The 19,942-nt window shown below is 47.5% G+C and overlaps 2 protein-coding genes across 2 annotated transcripts; both read right to left on the bottom strand.

The window, feature by feature from the left end:
* Window positions 1-12,728: 12,728 nt before the first annotated feature.
* LOC127347444 (uncharacterized) lies at window positions 12,729-13,454 on the bottom strand. The gene has a single exon (XM_051373631.2). It carries the CDS (start codon window positions 13,452-13,454, stop codon window positions 12,729-12,731), a length of 726 nt encoding a protein of 241 aa, XP_051229591.2.
* Window positions 13,455-17,499: 4,045 nt separating this feature from the next.
* LOC127348801 (uncharacterized) lies at window positions 17,500-18,517 on the bottom strand. Its single transcript, XM_051374703.2, has one exon. It carries the CDS (start codon window positions 18,405-18,407, stop codon window positions 17,733-17,735), a length of 675 nt encoding a protein of 224 aa, XP_051230663.1. The 5' UTR covers window positions 18,408-18,517; the 3' UTR covers window positions 17,500-17,732.
* Window positions 18,518-19,942: the final 1,425 nt, after the last annotated feature.

The following is a 19,942-nucleotide window of genomic DNA, read 5'->3' as shown; positions in this document are numbered from 1 at the left end:
TTGCATGTACCCGGCATTGACGATTTTCGCAGACATGGGCCAGCACTTGGTGAAAATCCAGGATCTGTATGTGCAAACTCCTGGTGCGGCTAAAACGGAGCCTATTTTATGGTAAAGTAAGCCCAACCTATGGTTTCCCATGTACATATGTCCTAAACAAACCAAATCAAATAAAAAAATCCATTGTTACACCGTCACATGGAGAAAGCTATAGGGGTAGATCTGCGGGGTCCCCGCCCTAGAGTTTCCGAAGATACAGATCACCGGAGCGTCGGAACCGCTTAAAAACTTGCATATGTCCCTAGCATATGTGAAAAAGTGTGATCTAGGGTTTGGCTAACCTTGCATGTACCCGTCGTTGATGATTTTCGCAGACATGGGCCAGCACTTGGTGAAAATCCAGGATCTGTATGTGTAAACTCCTGGTACGGCTAAAACGAAGCCTATTTTATGGTAAAGTAAGCCCAACCTATGGTTTCCCATGTACATATGTCCTAAACAAACCAAACCAAATAAAAAATCCATTGTTACACCGTCACACGGAGAAAGCTATAGGGGTAGATCTGCGGGGTCCCCGCCCTAGGGTTTCCGAAGATACAGATCACCGGAGCGTCGGAACCGCTTAAAAACTTGCATATGTCCCTAGCATATGTGCACAAATGTTTTTTGGTCTATGATGCGTCATTTTATGTGCTAAATGTTTTCCGTTTCGCGCGTTGGCGGACGGGTGCACGCGCGCGCCCGGTACGGCCATACCGCATGTCCCGGCGGCCCCGTTTTGCACAGTTGGCGAAGTAAACGGAGCCAAAAATTCGAGCGGAGCCGCGTGGCGTCATTTTATGTGTCCTAGTAACCACTGCAAAAGACGAAACTGGGATACGGCAATTATCTTGAAAAACCCTTCACGAACAGGACTATCACGTCCGGAGTTATATGGCTTTTAGGGGAAATGAGTAGGAAACGGCCCGTTTCACCACATAGTTTGTCGGAACAAGGCCATATTTGGCACGTGCGTGGGCCCTAGGATGGGAAGCAAGGCCCCGGTCGCGGATTTCCAATCCGAACCACGGGCGACGGTTTTTCCATTTCCGGGGTGCCGGAAGGGCTTTTTTTGTGAAGGAGCTACATGGTGCGCATTTTAGTATTGCGCGGGACCTCCGCGCAGCGGTAGGATACCTCCTACGCACCACCTATCACATTCCATATGCGCGCGGTAGCCATCTGGGAATCCCTCCCGCTTCCTGCGGTGTCCCGCCGAATCCGCTGGAAACTGACCGGATTTGAACTGGGGCGACACTTTCCTTCTCTCAATAAATGGAGGGAAAAATGTTTTTAGGTCTATGACACATCATTTTATGTGCTAAATGTTTTCCGTTTCGCGCGTTGGCTGACGGGTGCAACCGCGCGCCCGGTACGGCCATACCGCTTGTCCCGGCGGCCCCGTTTTGCACAGTTGGCGAAGTAAACGGAGCCAAAAATTCGAGCGGAGCCGCGTGGCGTCATTTTATGTGTCCTAGTAACCACTGCAAAAGACGAAACTGGGATACATCAATTATTTTGAAAAACCCTTCACGAACAGGGCTGAACAGGGCTATCACGTCCGGAGTTCTATGGCTTTTAGGGGAAATGAGTAGGAAACGGCCCGTTTCACCACATAGTTTGTCGGAACGAGGCCATATTTGGCACGTGCGTGGGCCCTAGGATGGGAAGCAAGGCTCCGGTCGCGGATTTCCAATCCGAACCACGGGCGACGGTTTTTCCATTTTCGGGGTGTCGGAAGGGCTTTTTTTTTGTGAAGGAGCTACATGGTGCGCATTTCAGTATTGCGAGAGACCTCCGCGCAGCGGTAGGATACCTCCTACGCACCACCTATCACATGCCATATGCGCGTGATACGCGTACAGCACGCGACCGTTGGGAAACCCAAGAGGAAGGTGTGATGCGTACAGCGGTAAGTTTTCCCTCAGTAAGAAACCAAGGTTTATCGAACCAGTAGGAGCCAAGAAGCACGTTGAAGGTTGATGGCGGCGGAGTGTAGTGCGGCGCAACACCAGGAATTCCAGCGCCAACGTGGAACCTGCACAACACAACCAAAGTACTTTGTCCCAACGTAATAGTGAGGTTGTCAATCTCACCGGCTTGCTGTAACAAAGGATTAGATGTATAGTGTGGATCATGATTGTTTGCAGAGAACAGTAGAACGAGTATTGCAGTAGATTGTATTCGATTAAAAGAATGGACCGGGGTCCACAGTTCACTAGATGTGTCTCTCCCATAAGAATAAGCATGTTGAGTGAACAAATTACAGTTGGGCAATTGACAAATAAAGAGGGCATGACCATGCACATACATGTTATGATGAGTATTGTGAGATTTAATTGGGCATTACGACAAAGTACATAGACCGCTATCCAGCATGCATCTATGCCTAAAAAGTCCACCTTCAGGTTATCATCCGAACCCCCTCCAGTATTAAGTTGCAAACAATAGACAATTGCATTAAGTATGGTGCGTAATGTAATCAACAAATATATCCTTAGACATAGCATTGATGTTTTATCCCTAGTGGCAACAACACATCCACAACCTTAGAGGTTTCTGTCACTCTCCCAGATTTAATGGAGACATGAACCCACTATCGAGCATAAATACTCCCTCTTGGAGTTACAAGCAAAAACTTGGCCAGAGCCTCTACTAGTAATGGAGAGCATGCAAGATCATAAACAACACATAGATGATATTGATAATCAACATAACATAGCATTCATTATTCATCGGATCCCAACAAACGCAACATGTAGCATTACAGATAGATGATCTTGATCATGTTAGCAGCTCACAAGATCCAACAATGATAACACAATTAGGAGAAGACGACCATCTAGCTACTGCTATGGACCCATAGTCCAGGGGTAGACTACTCACTCATCACTCCGGAGGCGACCATGGCGGTGAAAATAATTTTGAGTTTGAAAGCATTCAAATGGCCTAACTAAGCAAATGGGTTTTTTTCTTAAATTTGAAATAAGCAAGAAAAATAACATGATAGGCATAAGCACCAGAACCATGCCATTTTTTTTATTAAAACAAAAAGAAATAAAGAGAATAAAAAAATTTAGAAAATAAAATGAGGTGATAACATATCAGTCCCATTTCCTAGTTTTAATGGGGAAAAGATTTTGGAAAGATTTTATAAAACTAGAATTGGTTTTGTAAATAAAAGGAAGAAGAAAGGGTTTTTTTTTTTGGGATGTTGGGGGGAAATTGGGAGGGAAACTCCATTTTTTTTGAAAAGCTTGATTTGTGGCCATAGGGCATTGGGTTTACATTAAGGGCAAGGTTCTAAGAGTGGGATCAAGACATGATGATATAGAGAAGGTGATTAGGACATGAGGTGGTTAGGCCAAGAATGATTCTTGAGTAGAGTTGGGTGATCTTGGAGAGATAAAGATGCCAATGGGGATTAATCATTTGTTGAACAAACGATCTGTTACCAAGATCAAGCATAGATGGAGTGATGATATGATATATCAATGAGATATATTAGTGGCAAATACATTGCCATGGATAATTGATTACGGATCAATTAGTCCTAAAATTTAGCTTTATTGTCTATGGCCTTTATTAGATTTATTAAACTAGATATGAAGTCTTATTTTGAAAAGATTCGAAAAGAGAGAGGGTTTTAGAGGGAGTAGAATGACCCATAGTTAAAGTAGAATAAAATATATATCATTCCATTTTTTTAGGATACCAAAATCTGCATATAAAAGCTTTTGTAGATTTTAATGTCACCCAAAGTAAGGGTAAACCTTTTGGCAAATATTTTGTATCAAAAATAATTTTAGAAACCTCTTTTTTATATACTAAGATCAGAGGTGACCTTAGCCAATTTTAAAAGAAAAGGTTCTTGGCAAAAATATTTTGGATCAAAATTTAGAGTCATAGAGCATAACAAAACAAGTTTTGTATTTTGTCAAAAAGTTCAAATACCTTAGAAGAGAGGAGATTAAGGTAATACAAGAGTGGCCATAGCATGAGTGTTTTTCTTGAGACTTGGAGTTATGGGTTGAAATATTCCACTTAAGACTATTTAGCAAACACCACTCATCAAGCAAAGTCAGACGGACATTCCCAATCAAAAACAAATCAGTGCACGCAGAACATAAAAAGTGTTTTGTTCCCCCTAATTTTTGCACTCTGGACACATAAACATGATTGCAAAAGTTGGGGTGTTACAAAAAATCCATCAAGCATAGCAAAACAGGCAATGCGAAATAAAAGGCTGAATCTGTCAAAACAGAACAGTCCGTAAAGACGAATTTCTAAGAGGCACCAGACTTGCTCAAATGAAAATTCTAAAATTGAATGAAAGTTGAGTACATATCTGAGGATCACTCACGTAAATTGGCATAATTTTCTGAGTTACCTACAGATAATTAGGCCCAGATTCGTGACAGCAAGAAATCTGTTTCTGCGCAGTAATCCAAATCTAGTATGAACCTTACTATCAAAGACTTTACTTGGCACAACAATGCAACAAAACTAAGATAAGGAGAGTTTGCTACAGTAGTAACAACTTCCAAGACTCAAATATAAAACAAAAGTGCAGTAGTAAAATCATGGGTTGTCTCCCATAAGCGTTTTTCTTTAACGCCTTTCAGCTAGGCGCAGAAAGTGTATATCAAGTAACATCAAGAGACGAAGCATCAACATCATAATTTGTTCTAATGGTAGAATCAAAAGGTAACTTCATTCTCTTTCTAGGGAAGTGTTCCATACCTTTCTTGAGAGGAAATTGATATTTAATATTACCCACCTTCATATCAATGATAGCACCAACAGTTCGAAGAAAAGGTCTTCCCAATATAATGGGACAAGATGCATTGCATTCAATATCCAAGACAACAAAATCAACGGGGACAAGGTTATTGTTAACGGTAATGCGAACATTATCAACTCTCCCCAAAGGTTTCTTTGTAGAATTATCAGCAATATTAACATCCAAATAACAATTTTTCAATGGTGGCAAGTCAAGCATATTATAGATTTTTCTAGGCATAACGGAAATACTTGCACCAAGATCACACAAAGAATTACAATCAAAGTCATTGACCTTCATCTTAATGATGGGCTCCCAACCATCCTCTAGCTTCCTAGAAATAGAAGCTTCACGATTTAATTTCTCTTCTCTAGCTTTTATGAGAGCATTTGTAATATGTTTTGTAAAGGCCAAATTTATAGCACTAGCATTAGGACTCTTAGCAAGTTTTTGTAAGAACTTTATAACTTCAGAGATGTGACAATCATCAAAATCTAAACCATTATAATCTAAAGCAATGGGATCATTGTCCCCAATGTTGGAAAAAATTTCAGCAGTTTTATCACAGACAGTTTCACCAGTTTTAGCAGTTTCAGGCAGTTTTTCACGCTTTGCATTAGAAGTGGAAACATTACCAACACCAATTATTTTACCTTTAGTAGTAGGAGGTGTAGAAACATGTGGAGCATTAGCGTTACTAGTGGTGGTAATAGTCCAAACTTTAGCTATATTATCTTCTTTAGCATTTTCTTCTTTTTCCCACCTAGCACGCAATTCGGCCATCAATCTTATATTCTCATTAATTCTAACTTGGATGGCGTTTGCTGTAGCAAATGACTTAATATCATTATTTTCATTAGGCATAAATTTTGATTTCAAAAGATCAACATCAGCAGCAAGACTATCGACTTTAGAAGCAAGTATATCAATTTTCCCAAGCTTTTCTTCAACAGATTTGTTAAAAGCAGTTTGTGTACTAATAAATTCTTTAAGCATGGCTTCAAGTCCAGGGGGTATATTCCTATTATTGTTGTAAGAATTCCCATAATAATTACCATAGCCGTTGCCATTATTATAAGGATGTGGCCTATAGTTGTTACTAGAATTGTTCCGATAAACATTGTTGTTGAAATTATTATTTTTAATGAAGTTCACATCAACATGTTCTTCTTGAGCAACCAATGAATCTAACGAAACATTATTAGGATCAACATTTGTCCTACCATTCACAAGCATAGACATAATAGCATAAATCTTATCACTCAAGGAAGAGGTTTCTTCGACAGAATTTACCTTCTTACCTTGTGGAGCTCTTTCTGTGTGCCATTCAGAGTAATTAATCATCATATTATCAAGAAACTTGGTTGCGTCGCCTAGAGTGATGGACATAAAGGTACCTCCAGCAGTTGAATCCAATAAGTTCCGCGAAGAAAAAATCCAGTCCTGCATAAAAGGTTTGGATGATCATCCAAGTAGTCAGTCCATGGGTTGGGCCATTTTTAACCAAAGATTTCATTCTTTCCCATGCTTGGGCAACATGCTCATTATCCAATTGTTTAAAATTCATTATGCTACTTCTCAAAGATATAATTTTAGCAGGAGGATAATATCTACCAATAAAAGCATCCTTGCATTTAGTCCATGAATCAATACTATTCTTAGGCAGAGATAGCAACCAATCTTTAGCTCTTCCTCTTAATGAGAAAGGAAACAATTTTAATTTTATACTATCACCATCTACATCCTTATACTTTTGCATTTCACATAGTTCAACAAAATTATTATGATGGGCAGCAGCATCATCAGAACTAACACCAAAAAATTGCTCTCTCATAACAAGATTCAGTAAAGCAGGTTTAATTTCAAAGAATTTTGCTGTAGTAGCAGGTGGAGCTATATGTGTGCATAAGAAATCATTATTATTTGTGGTTATGAAGTCACACAACTTAGTATTTTCAGGAGTACCCATTTTAGCAACAGTAAATAAAACAAATTAGATAAACTAAATGCAAGTAACTAATTTTTTTGTGTTTTTAAGATAGCAAACAAGATAGCAAATAAAGTAAAACTAGCAACTAATTTTTTTTGTGTTTTGTTTTAGTGCAGCAAACAAAGTACAAAATAAAATAAAGCAAGGCAAAAACAAAGTAAAGAGATTGGAGGTGGAGACTCCCCTTGCAGTGTGTCTTGATCTCCCCGGCAACGGCGCCAGAAAACAGTCTTGATACGCGTACAGCACGCGATCGTTGGGAACCCCAAGAGGAAGGTGTGATGCGTACAGCGGCAAGTTTTCCCTCAGTAAGAAACCAAGGTTTATCGAACCAGTAGGAGCCAAGAAGCACGTTGAAGGTTGATGGCGGCGGAGTGTAGTGCGGCGCAACACCAGGGATTCCGGCGCCAACGTAGAACCTGTACAATACAACCAAAGTACTTTGTCCCAACGTAACAGTGAGGTTGTCAATCTCACCGGCTTGCTGTAACAAAGAATTAGATGTATAGTGTGGATGATGATTGTTTGCAGAGAACAGTAGAACGAGTATTGCAGTAGATTGTATTCGATTAAAAGAATGGACCGGGGTCCACAGTTCACTAGAGGTGTCTCTCCCATAAGAATAAGCATGTTGGGTGAACAAATTACAGTTGGGCAATTGACAAATAAAGAGGGCATGACCATGCACATACATGTTATGGTGAGTATTGTGAGATTTAATTGGGCATTACGACAAAGTACATAGACCGCTATCCAGCATGCATCTATGCCTAAAAAGTCCACCTTCAGGTTATCATCCGAACCTCCTCCAGTATTAAGTTGCAAACAACAGACAATTGCATTAAGTATGGTGTGTAATGTAATCAACAAATATATCCTTAGACATAGCATTGATGTTTTATCCCTAGTGGCAACAGCACATCCACAACCTTAGAGGTTTCTGTCACTCCCCAGATTTAATGGAGACATGAACCCACTATCGCGCATAAATACTCCCTCTTGGAGTTACAAGCAAAAACTTGGCCAGAGCCTCTACTAGTAACGGAGAGCATGCAAGATCATAAACAACACATAGATGATATTGATAATCAACATAACATAGCATTCATTATTCATCGGATCCCAACAAACGCAATATGTAGCATTACAGATAGATGATCTTGATCATGTTAGGCAGCTCACAAGATCCAACAATGATAGCACAATTAGGAGAAGACGACCATCTAGCTACTGCTATGGACCCATAGTCCAGGGGTAAACTACTCACTCATCACTCCGGAGGCGACCATGGCGGTGAAGAGTCCTCCGGGAGATGATTCCCCTCTCCGGTAGGGTGCCGGAGGCGATCTCCTGAATCCCCCGAGATGGGATTGGCGGCGGCGGCGTCTCTGGAAGGTTTTCCGTATCGTGGCTCTCGGTACTGGAGTTATTCTCGACGAAGGCTTATGTAGGCGGAAGGGTAGGTCAGGGGGCGCCACGAGGGGCCCACACCACAGGCCGGCGCGGCCAGGGCCTGGGCCGTGCCGCCCTGGTGTGTGGCTGCCTCGTCGCCCCACATCGTTTCCTCTCCGGACTTCTGGAAGCTTCGTGGAAAAATAAGATCCTGGGCGTTGATTTCGTCCAATTCCGAGAATATTTCCTTACTAGGATTTCTGAAACCAAAAACAGCAGAAAACAGCAACTGGCTCTTCGGCATCTCGTTAATAGGTTAGTGCCGGAAAATGCATAAATATGACATAAAGTATGCATAAAATATGTAGGTATCATCAATAAAGTGGCATGGAGCATAAGAAATTATCGATACGTTGGAGACGTATCAGCGCGCGGTAGCCATCTGGGAATCCCTCCCGCTTCCTACGGTGTCCCGCCGAATCCGCTGGAAACTGACCGGATTTGAACTTGGGCGACACTTTCCTTCGCTCAATAAATGGAGGGGAAAATGTTTTTAGGTCTATGACGCGTCATTTTATGTGCTAAATGTTTTCCGTTTCGCGCGTTGGCGGACGGGTGCAACTGCGCGCCTGGTACGGCCATACCGCATGTCCCGGCGGCCCCTAAATGTTACATCTCATTGTGCATCTTGCGAACGAGGCACTCTTGGGTGGACCGGTGCAGTATCGTTGGTAGTTTTGTATTGAGAGAGAGTTCAAGTATATTCAAAACAAATGTGGCAACAAAAATAAGATTGAAGCATGCATAGCTGAGGCAACTATCCTCCGGGAGATGGCAAACGCCACGACAACGTACTATGCGGAGGACGTGGTGGAGGTGGAGGACGAGGTGGAGGTGGAGGACGAGCTGGAGGACGAGGCGGAGGCGGAGGTGGAGGACGAGGACGAGGTGGACGTGGAGGACGAGGACAAGGTGGAGGTGGACCTTTCCTTGGTGACATACCCTCTGCTTCTTGCGATGTGGCTTCCCAGTCCGCTCACACTCAGTCTACTGAGGGGGAGATGGAGGTGGAAATGGAGGTGGAGGGGCAGGACGAGGAGGCGGAGAGGGAGATGGCGCCGAAGAAGTTGCACATTCGTGGTGAAGCGCAAGTCCCTGATGAGAGGAGGGTGCCTACTAGCCACGAGGCGAAAGCCCTCATCATCCCGAACGAAAAAGAGTAAGTTTAATTTTGAACATGTAGATTCATTTTGCTATGTACTAATGTTTCCATTATTGTGCATAACTGATTGGCATACTAATGTTTTGATTATTGTGCAGCAATTGGACATATGACAAGGGGGTTCGCCAGCCGTCGAGCATGATTGGAGCTCTTATTAGGCAGTATTGGCCGGGCTTTTACACTCCGGTCCCCGGCGGCGAGAAGAAGCTAGCCGAGACTTGGGCGGACTATGAGGCAACTCCTTGCCCGGGCTTTGGGAAAGCTTCTGACGCCATGTACACCAAGTTTTGGGTAAAGCATGCTTCTCGAGTTTACTTCATAGTTGATGACCACACTATGCTAACTCATGTCTCTCTCACAATTATTCTTATGCATGATTGCAGACCCATTATAGGGTGCCTGATGATATGGTTGAGCAAGGGAAGACGGTACTGACTAGGGCTTGTCAGAGGTTGACAAGGCAACAGTGGTACATTCAGAAGCATACCTGCATCGGGCACTTCAAGGCTGAGCAGGGCACGGGGGTCAAGAAAGCTCACAATATCAGGGATGATCCTCAGCTGATGAAGGAAGATTACTTGAAGGTAAGTAAATATTCAATGAGACTCTATGTTGCTTCATAGTTGGGATTGCATTATGTGTTCTTCAAATGAGTTTTGGTTTTTCAGGTTATGCCCCTATGGTGCGAGAATAAGGAAGACGCATTTGAGGCCTTGGTAGCGAGGTGGGTTGGCGAAGATGCCGACTTCAACGCCAAGAGCGCGCGCAACAAGGCAAACCGGGGCACCGGAGGAACACACAGTGCGGGAAGCCGCATCACTGAGCGCTACAGGAAGCACAAGGTACATATATACATGGAACAACTTGCATTTATTTCCCCTCATATTACTACTTGATACACATAACATTTATCTTGTTGTGCAGGAGGCGGAACTCGGGGAGCCTCTCACCGAGGTGGGAGGGTGGCAGAAGATGAAGCTGAAGCAGCCCGATCTGAGCCAGCCTCAGCCCTCGCTGCCCGAGTACTTCGGCTATGCCGAAGAGGAGTTGGAGAAGTACTGCTCGGTGTTCAAGGGTCTTCATCCGGAGGTGGATGATCCTATTGAGCAGGAGACCGACTTGACGGCAATTATGGTGGCGGGGAGCGGCGCGGAGCATGGCCGCACGAAGCTTCTTAGTGGGGTGATCAAGCCGCAGAGGACCCTCACGGAGATCAGGTCTACCCTCACCACCGGCGACCCACCGGTCGCGCCTCCTCGACACCGTCGTACGGATGTAAGTTTTCTCATTTCCATCTTCTTTCCAACATTCATCCCTGAATGGCTAAATTGACATGACTCCTTTTCTTGGAAATTGTAGGCTAACTTTGAGGCCGCCTACGCGGCCGCTTATGAGAAGTATTTGACTGTTGTAGCAGAGTGGGACCTCAAGAGAGCGGCTTGGGAAGAGTACCAGGAGGCGACGAGTCGTGTAAGTTCCAATCTTTTATGGTTCGAAGACATGACAAGTCCCACCTCCCCTTTTTTTATATCTGCAGCGCTTGACATCTAAACTATCTTGCAGGCGGTCAGGACGTTCTTCTTGACTGGAGAGAGGATCGCACTTCCGGCTGAGGAGCCAGCTAGGCCGGGGCCGATTCCAGTGTGCCCATCGAGGGAAGCTTTCGCGGCCACATACTACGCACGGACTCCGGTAAGTTATGTGCCTAACCATTGTCTAAGCTGCTTTCACCGCTTTCCTTTCGCATGTCTAAGATGCTAACTCTTGTCAAACATGTAGGGCACGGGAAGTTCGCGGAACCGACCTTCTCCTGGTTCGTCGCGCGAGGGCACACCGATGCACCCCGGCCGCCATTCTGCCGGTGCTTCAGGGTTTTCTCCTGCTGGCGATGGTTCAGGCCATGGTTCTACTTCGGTCTACCTCGACAAAGGCCGGACGCCTGAATTTACGAGTCGGGAACTTGGTTGGACCCCCTGATCTTAGTTTCCCTTAGCTAGGTGTCTAGCGGGTGTGCGTCGATCGTGTGTGCCATGTGTCGACGATGTATGATGATTGTGTGTGCTACATGACACATATTTGTATCACGATGATGTTGTTGCTACATTTGATGATGATTATGTGATGTGCAACATTTGTGATGCATTTCAATGTATATTACTGCTATTTATGTTGTGCGTGCTGTGTTGGGCCAGGAAATGCAGCGGGAAACCAAATGGTATGGTCTGTGCTGACGGCATAGCCGTCGGCACAGCCCCCTGGACGTGCCAAATGGCAGGGGCTGTGCCGACGGCTATGCCATCGGCACAGGAAGGTGGTGCCCAGCGGCGGCGCGGAGCGGGCGGCGGCGCGTCTGGGCCGAAGGATCTGGGCCGACGGCTTGGCCGTCGGCACAGCAGCAGGAAGGTGGACGCATGGCAGCCTCTGGTCCTCCGATGGCAGCATCTGGGCCGACGGCTTGGCCGTCGGCACAGCAGCAGGGGCGTGGACGCGTGGCAGCCGCTGGTCATCCGATGGCAGTGTCTGGGCCGACGGCTTGGCCGTCGGCACAATACCTTTCCTGACCTAACGGCTGTTAGATGCTCCGCGGGCCCCACATTGACTGTGCCGACGGCGTCGTTTGACCGTCGGGCTGGCGTCTGTGCCGACGGCAAAGGCTGGGCCGACGGCGAGCCAGTCTGTGCCGAGGCGATATTGTGCTGACGGCGGTGTGCCGACGGCGGCCGTCGGCACAGACGTGGGCCGACGGCAGGTGATGATGTGCCGACGGCCGCCGGCCATCGGCCCCTCGGCTGGTTCCCGTAGTGGGTAACATAGCTAGTTACCACCTCACTCTTTTTTTTTCATTCATTGTCATGTCATGTCACCAAAATGCCTTGAATTGTGTGATATTACTAGCTACTACTTCCACTATGAGTAGTCTTATATGTAATGTCATGTAATTAAATTGTACATGCCAAACACAGTTTATTTTCACCTACTCCCTTAATTGTTTTTAGATGAAAAAGGGACCTGTCCCCGGCTCCATTTCATTAAACAAAGAATCTGAGACCTAAACTACAGGCTAAAGCCAAGAGTAGAAACATAGCATCTGAAGATCTTATAAAACAGTGTCTTCAGCAAAGAAATCTACCAGAGAACTACAAGTAGCTGCTTTTTCACCTCAGCCATTACAAGGTCAAACCACAGCAACACGCAAATCACAAAAGCACAGCATGTAACAAACTGTTTTCCAGAACAGAAAACTCGCGGGAGGAACATTAACACTTCTCAGCCATTGAGCACTTGAGCCAGCGTCCCTTGCATCACAGCGCCTCATGTCGCTGGTTCAAGTAGATACAAGGTCCCTCCTCCTCCTCTTCATCATCATCATCATCATCATCATCATCATCATCATCATCCTCGTTGTCATGAACCACAGCAGCAAAATAGTCCTCATAGTCATACCCTTCCTCGATCGCGCTATGCTCAACCTCTGTCTTCGACTGTGTCCACTTATCGTCAGCGGGCAGCGCGAAGCGGCAGTACGGGCAGAAACGGCTGACCCGTAGCCAGTCGGAGATGCACCTCTCGTGGAAGCCATGGGAGCACGGCAGCTTCCTGATGTCGGCACCTTCCAGGAAACTCTCCATGCACACCGCGCACTCCGCCTCCCTCGTATCCCCCACCTTTGCCTTCTCCAGACGGGCGATCTCATCGCTGGACGCCGGGACTGAGCCGAAGCCGCCGCCGCTGTAGGCGTCGTCGTCACCATACTCGATCATGTCTCCACCGCTGCCGCTGTACGCGTCGTCGTCTCCATACTCGATCATGTCTCCATCGCCGCCGCTGTAAGCGTCGTCGTCGCTATACTCGATCATGTCTTCGTACTCTCCGTCGTTGTAACCCGTAGCCGTGGTTTCGATGTTGGACTCAGCTCTGCGCATTATGAAGTTCACGAGAAGCCCCATATGCGGTAGCGACGGCATGAAATTATATTGCTCTTCGTCGGTGGCCATTGGGGAGGCATGGTCGTTGCCGGAGCCGTCCATGTCAACAGATCAAGCCACCGGAGGAGGAAACGATTGGGCTGTGGATCAACGAAGGCGAGGTAAACGGTGTCAGTTGGGGGACACGGGCGGGCGCCTGCTGTATATTTGTAGCGGCGGCCGGCGTGCTATGCATACTGAGCTCTCCGATTCTGACTCCACAATTGATATTCCGGTTCGATTCGGCCTTGTTTTTCGTGTTATTACTAAAAAAAATTAGCTCGTTCTACGTACGTGTTGAGATATTATCGGTCTCCTTGGTTGTTTTCTTGTACTGTAATCTGTATGCTCCTATATATATCGGTTTTGCTATGTCTCAGTCAACTGAGATTTTCTTAAGTCTGAGTCATTTACAAAAAAGTACTTGAGTTGCACTTTTCTGTTAAAAAAGTGTAATTGCACTTTCCTGCCAGAAATGTGCAACTGAGCTGAGTTGCACTTTTTTTTAAACTGCAGTTGCACTTTTCTGAGTTGACTGAGACTTAAGAAAATCTCAGTCAACTGAGACATAGACACACCCTATACCTAGCCCTAGCTGAGCAGCTGCCGCTGCCGCCTCCCCAAACCCTAGCCGCGCCGCCTCCCCTTGGTGCCGCTGCGGCCCCGCTTCCGCCCACCATGGCCGACTTCTCTAGCTCCGGCCCCTCCAACCCCTTCAACTCCTCGCGATTTGGGAGCTCCAACCCCTTCGTTGGCCCATCCGTCGCCATCATCCGCGACGTTCCCGTACTCGAGCGCGTGCCGATCAAGCTCTCCCACCCCGCGGCCAACTTCTGTGCGTGGAAGACGCACTTCGGCCTCCTCTTCTGCGAGTACGATCTCCTCGACCACATCGACGCCACCATCAACCTCCTTGCCATGCTGCACGACCCTGACTGGAGCACCATCGACGCCACCATCATCCGCTGGTTTTTCCAGACTGTCTCCATCGACATCTTTCACACGGTTGTCCGCGATGGCGACACAGCGCGTGACGTATGGAAGAAAATCACCTGCCTCTTCACCGACAACAAGATCCAGCACATCACCTTCCTCCAGAAGGAGTTCTTTGGCCTCCACCAGAACGATCTCTCCATCGACGCCTTCTGCCTGCACCTCAAGATCGACCCTCTCCGATGAGCGACATGACTTGGAGTTTCTGATCACCGACGTCCTCCTCCTCTCTACACTCGCGACTGGTCTTGGCGAGGATCTCATCCACGCCACCTCCAACCTCACGCTGCTCACCACGCCGACCTACGAGCAGGCCGTGGCCTACCTTCGTAACAAGGAGCGGCGGCTGCAACAACTGCGGGCTCGTGCGGTTCACACCGCCTTCGCCGCTGGCTTCTTCCGTGATGCGGCCGCGCCCTCGCCGACGGAGCCCCGGCTCCGCCTCCCTACTACCCACCCCAGCCGCCGGCCTACCAGGATCCTCCTACCACGGGCAGCAGCGGCAGCCGCCAGCGTCGACGCGGTCATGGCGGCAACGGACGTCAACGCAACGGCGCTCCTGCCAACCCGCCTCCTCCCCAGCCGTTCACGCCCATGCCGCCTTGGTCCACGGGCCACAATTCCTGGACTGGAGTCTTCCACGCCTACACCATGCTGGTACCGCGGGCCCCGCACCCTGGCCTCCTAGGGCCCCGACCAGCAACCCACTAGGCGTTCTTCGCGGCACCTCAGTACGGCGCCCCTCCGGTCTACATCGCCCCACACCCAGCTACACCGTGCCCTCCTTCAACGGCGCACCACTGACGCCGTAGGTCGACCCCGCACTGCGGCATGCCCTCCACTCCGCATATGGTGGCGGTGGTGATTGGTTCATGGGCACCGGCGCCTCCTCCCACATGACCTCCTACCCCGGTAACCTCTCCATTTCCTCTCCCACCACCACTTCCTCCCGTATCATCGTCGGTACGGTCAAGCACTTTGTATCACCCACACCGGTTGTACCGATTTCCCATCTAATTCTGGGCATCTTTCTCTCCATAATGTCATAGTCTCTCCCTCTCTTATTCAGAACCTAGTTGCGGTTAAACGTCTTGCTCGTGATAACTTTGTGACTGTGGAATTTGACGATGTCAGTTTTTCTGTGAAGGATGGCCATACTTGGATGCTCCTCCACCGATGTGATAGCCACAGTGACGCCCTCTACCCCGTTCAGAATTCCTCCACCGCGACCAGCCATCTCGCCCTCTCCACCGGTGTCGAACTCTAGCACGCGCGCCTCGGCCATCCTAGTTCCACCACACTTCACCAAATAATGCAAGGATTTTCTTTTTCTTGTAATAAAACAGAGTCTCACTCTTCTGAAGCATGTCGTCTAGGCAAACATGTTCGTCTTCCCTTTAGTTCATCCTCCAGTGTAGCGTATTTTCCATGTCAAATAATTTATAGTGATGTGTGGACCTCTCCAATTCCGAGTAATACTGGCTTTCTTTACTATCTGGTGATATTGGATGATTATTTGCATTTTGTGTGAACTTTTCCTCTACGCCGTAAATCCGATGTTTCCACCACCTTAACATCTTTATTTTCCTATGTCTCCATCCAGTTCGGTAGAACCATCCACACCCTACCGATAATGGAAAAGAGTTTGAAAACCTTGTCGTTTGCACCCTCCTCGCTACTCATGGCACTGTCTTCCGTCTCACATGTCCCTGCACTTCTCAGCAGAACGGTCGCGCTGAACGCACGATTGCGTTCGCACTCTTTTGTTTCATGCCTACATGCCACCATGCTTTTGGCCGGATGCGGGATCGAGATAGGCTCACAGGCACAGCAAGCCGTTGGCTTATGCAGCTTGGAAACGGTGAAGAATTTCCCTTGTGTATATTTGTAACATCTGTTGTTACGAAGGGTGTTCTTGTAAGGCCTTTTTTAAGCGGGGTCGAACGACCCCAGAGGAGCAATTTCATTGAATTACATGTGGCAGGTACATTTTGCAGCTAAGCCCTTTGTCATCACTTGTCCTAACAAACCAACTATTTGAAGTAAGGGCCTCGCACTTTATAGAAAGCACCCTAAAAATACTGAAATAAAAGCAATCGAGGACTGCCACCCATCGCCGGCGAGCTCCAGGCGTCTCTGCCGAGCTCATAGAGCTGCATGCTCGAATACTCCACGCCGGCGAGAGGATTCCACCACTGGCAACCACCAGGAGGCCGGGGACGCACCACTTGGCTTCCTGGAAGCATCGAGCACCAGCAGTGGAATCGGAGGGTAAGGCCTATACTTGGTTAATATATGGCCTCTTGCCTTGGCAAAATAATTATACACACAAAAATGAGATGGGAGTGGTTGAATACGCTGATGCAAAGGCTTGGAGCAGTTTGATGAGATAGAAAATTGTTTTAAGCAGGATATTCCGTTCCAATCTCTTGTAAGTTCATTACCGTGTAAGTTGACTCCCTTGATCTCATAATACAAAAATGTTACTACCTCCATCCCGGTTCATAGGACTTGCACGTATTTTTAGATCGTAAATTTTATCAACATAATACAAAATATATATTATAAAATATATGTTATTAGAAAGCTTAGATGTTCTACTTTCTAATGATATAATTTTTATACTATATAAATTGATATTATGTTGATCAAATAGGCAACCTAGGGATACGTGCAAGCCCTGCGAACTGGAACGGAGGGAGTATTCAATCAATATATGTTGGAGTAATTGGTTATAGCAACATCTTAGTGCGAGAACCAAGATTGGGTGGCTAGGAGGTGGTTGTACCCCAACCCACCAGAGTTTAAACCTCAGGTTTAACATCTGTGTGTCTCATAAAGGCGAAATATTTATTCAGCGAGAGGCGAGGTTCCCGTTGATAGCGAGGCACTTGTGGTGACTTCGTCAGCTAAGTCTTCTAGAGATGCTCATAAGGATAGGGTATACGTGTGTGTGCATTTATAGGAGTGGGTGTATACACGTGTATGTTTTGTACAGTGTTTCTAAAAAAAAGGCAACATCTTAGTACATTACATTACAGGATGCATGAATAAATTGGCAGTAGCAGCAGCATCATCATCTTCATAACTACTAGTGGTGTAGAGTGAACTCGCTCGTATAGATGTGATGAGACAATTTTCCGTCGATAAATGCAAAAGGAGGAGCAGTAGCAACATCGTTTTCATAGTATCTTTTGTCATCGGCGCTCATCGTGAAGACCATTCTTGATCAGTAAATGCGATAGCAGGAGCAGTAGCAGCAGCAGCATCGTCTTCAAATGAGACCCTTCTCGATCCGCAAATGCCATACTAGGAGCAGCATTTGCAACAGCAACATCGTCTTCGTAACTACTTGTCGCCGGCGCGCATCGCGAAGCGGCAGTGCGGGCAGAGGCGGCTCACCCGGAGCCACTTGAAGATGCAGGTCTGGTGGAATCCATGGGAGCACGGCATCTTCCTGATCTCGTCACCCTCCCCGAACCTCTCCATGCACACGGCGCACTCCGTCTCTCTCGTATCACCCACGACCGCCTTCTCGAGACGGGCGATCTCATCGTCGGACGCCGGGACCGCGCCGAAGCCGCCGGCCCTGTAAGCGTCCTCGTCTTCATACCAGTTCATGTCTCCGTCTTCGTCTCCGTCTCCGTGGCCGATTCTTCTCCTGAGGACGTCCATCAGGGACAGGGATTCATGCCAGGGCACGAGGACCGGCGTGCCCGCTGGGAGAGGGTGTGGTTGTTCGTCGGCGTCCGCGTCGTTGTTCTGGCCGGATCCGTCCGTGTCGCGTGAAGCCGCCGCCCATGTAGTACGCGTGGCCTCGCCGCCCCAGGATGCGAGCTCCGCGGCCCTGATTATGTCCTGGTAAGGGCAGTCGTCTGGAGCATGCCGGAAAATACCATTAGCTCCGGCGGCGATCGAATCGAAGAGTACATGCCCCCAGATCGCGTGGACCGGCGTGTCCGCCGGGGGAAGGTGTGGCTGCTCGCCGGCAGCCGCGTCGCTGTCCTGGCCGGAGCAGTCCATGTCGCGCGTGTCTGCGAAGCCACCGGCCGGCCGGATCGAGACAGCGAGGACGAAGACGAATCGGCGGTGGACGAGCGAGACGTGAACAGAACAAAGAGGCGGTTCTTGCCTTCTTGGTCTGGCTCGGATTTCTTCTGTAGGGTGGAGTCGGGAGAGATCTTGTTTCAGGTTCCGTCTCGGACTCGTTAATTCGTTCTACATTTGCTACTGTGATGTCCAGTGCGTGTCCTATGTGGCCGGCCCGACCCGGTTGCGAGTTCGCAGCCCAAAAGGCCCACACACTACGAGGTTCCAAAACCCCTCCTCCACCAGTCCACCGCCGTCGCCGTCGCCGTCGCCGGTGAAACCATCCAGCCTCATCTCGCCGCCACGAAGACGGAGCAGCTTGTTGTGGCTAACGCGTCGGCATATAGCTTTGTGGAACTCTCTTCTCCACCGTCCACGCGTAACTATGCCCTGTTCTTACCGCGTTGTCTGTGTGATCTCCATGGCGCGTCCACCGCCTGGCGGCATCCACCGGCTAGCCCTTGCAACTTTTCCTGAGAACGTGGCCGAATGCCCCAGATTTGTCGGCGGCGCTCAGCCCCTGACCCTGATTCCTCCCCTCGCGCGGCCGTTCCCCTGACCAGGCGTCCCGCCGCTCTCCCAGCGCTACTCTGGATCATGGCTTGTTGAGATAATTAAATTGTTGCCATTTCCATTTGGATAGTGGAATGAATAGAGGCTGTGGTGAAAATTTAAGTCATACATGTGCCTTGCGTTTGTTCATGTCCATTTTATTCAGTTGACTAACAGCATGGCCACCGGGATAAATATAGAAGAAGTTTCTTTTGGGCTGGCAAAAAAAATTACATGGTTAAGTGGACAAGAATTTGTCGTTAAAAAAAGGGGTCTTGGGGTTAAAGATCTGAGGAAACAAAACATTAGTCTCTTATGTAAGTGGTGGTGGAAGTTAGAGACACAAGATGAATTGTGGCAACAGATTATTAAAGCCAAGTACCTTCGTGATAAATCGGTGGCGTCGGTCAAACCTAGGGTACATGATTCTCCTGGGTGGAAAACCTTGTTGAAGGTAAAAGAGTATTACTTCGCTGGGAGAAAAGTTACCCTGAATAAAGGAAAATTGTTGAGGTTGACCCCTAGCTTGTCGATATTCCCTTGGTCGAGTCTTTCCCTGCCTTGTTTAACATTTGTCAGGGCAAATATTAAACTTTTGAGAAAGTCATCAATTGCGGAATGGATGTGCCTTTCCGGAGAAGGATGCTTCCTGCTATGGTCGTGCAATGGGATCGTATTAAAACCTGTGCTCTTGCTCATACTCATTCTTCTGTTATAGATAGGAGTTCCTGAAGCTTAAATGGTAATGGTAGATTTTCTACCAAATCAATTTATCAACATCTAGAGAAAAACCTGGCCGACTCACATAATAAGTGGATATGGAAAGCCAAAGCCCCCCTGAAAATAAAAGTCTTCCTTTGGTAGCTTTTTCGAAATGCCATCTTGACCAGAGATGACCTGAGGAACAGGAAATGGCC

This window comes from Lolium perenne, chromosome 4 (assembly GCF_019359855.2).
Source record: "Lolium perenne isolate Kyuss_39 chromosome 4, Kyuss_2.0, whole genome shotgun sequence".
NCBI classification, from domain to species: domain Eukaryota; kingdom Viridiplantae; phylum Streptophyta; class Magnoliopsida; order Poales; family Poaceae; genus Lolium; species Lolium perenne.
The sequence above is the reverse complement of the archived record's forward strand: the minus strand, read 5'-3'. Positions and strand labels throughout refer to the sequence as shown.

Bases quoted from the DNA above. Each gene is read 5' to 3' on its own strand.
- LOC127348801 (XM_051374703.2), bottom strand. From the start codon at position 18,407: ATGGACTGCTCCGGCCAGGACAGCGACGCGGCTGCCGGCGAGCAGCCA.
- LOC127347444 (XM_051373631.2), bottom strand. From the start codon at position 13,454: ATGGACGGCTCCGGCAACGACCATGCCTCCCCAATGGCCACCGACGAA.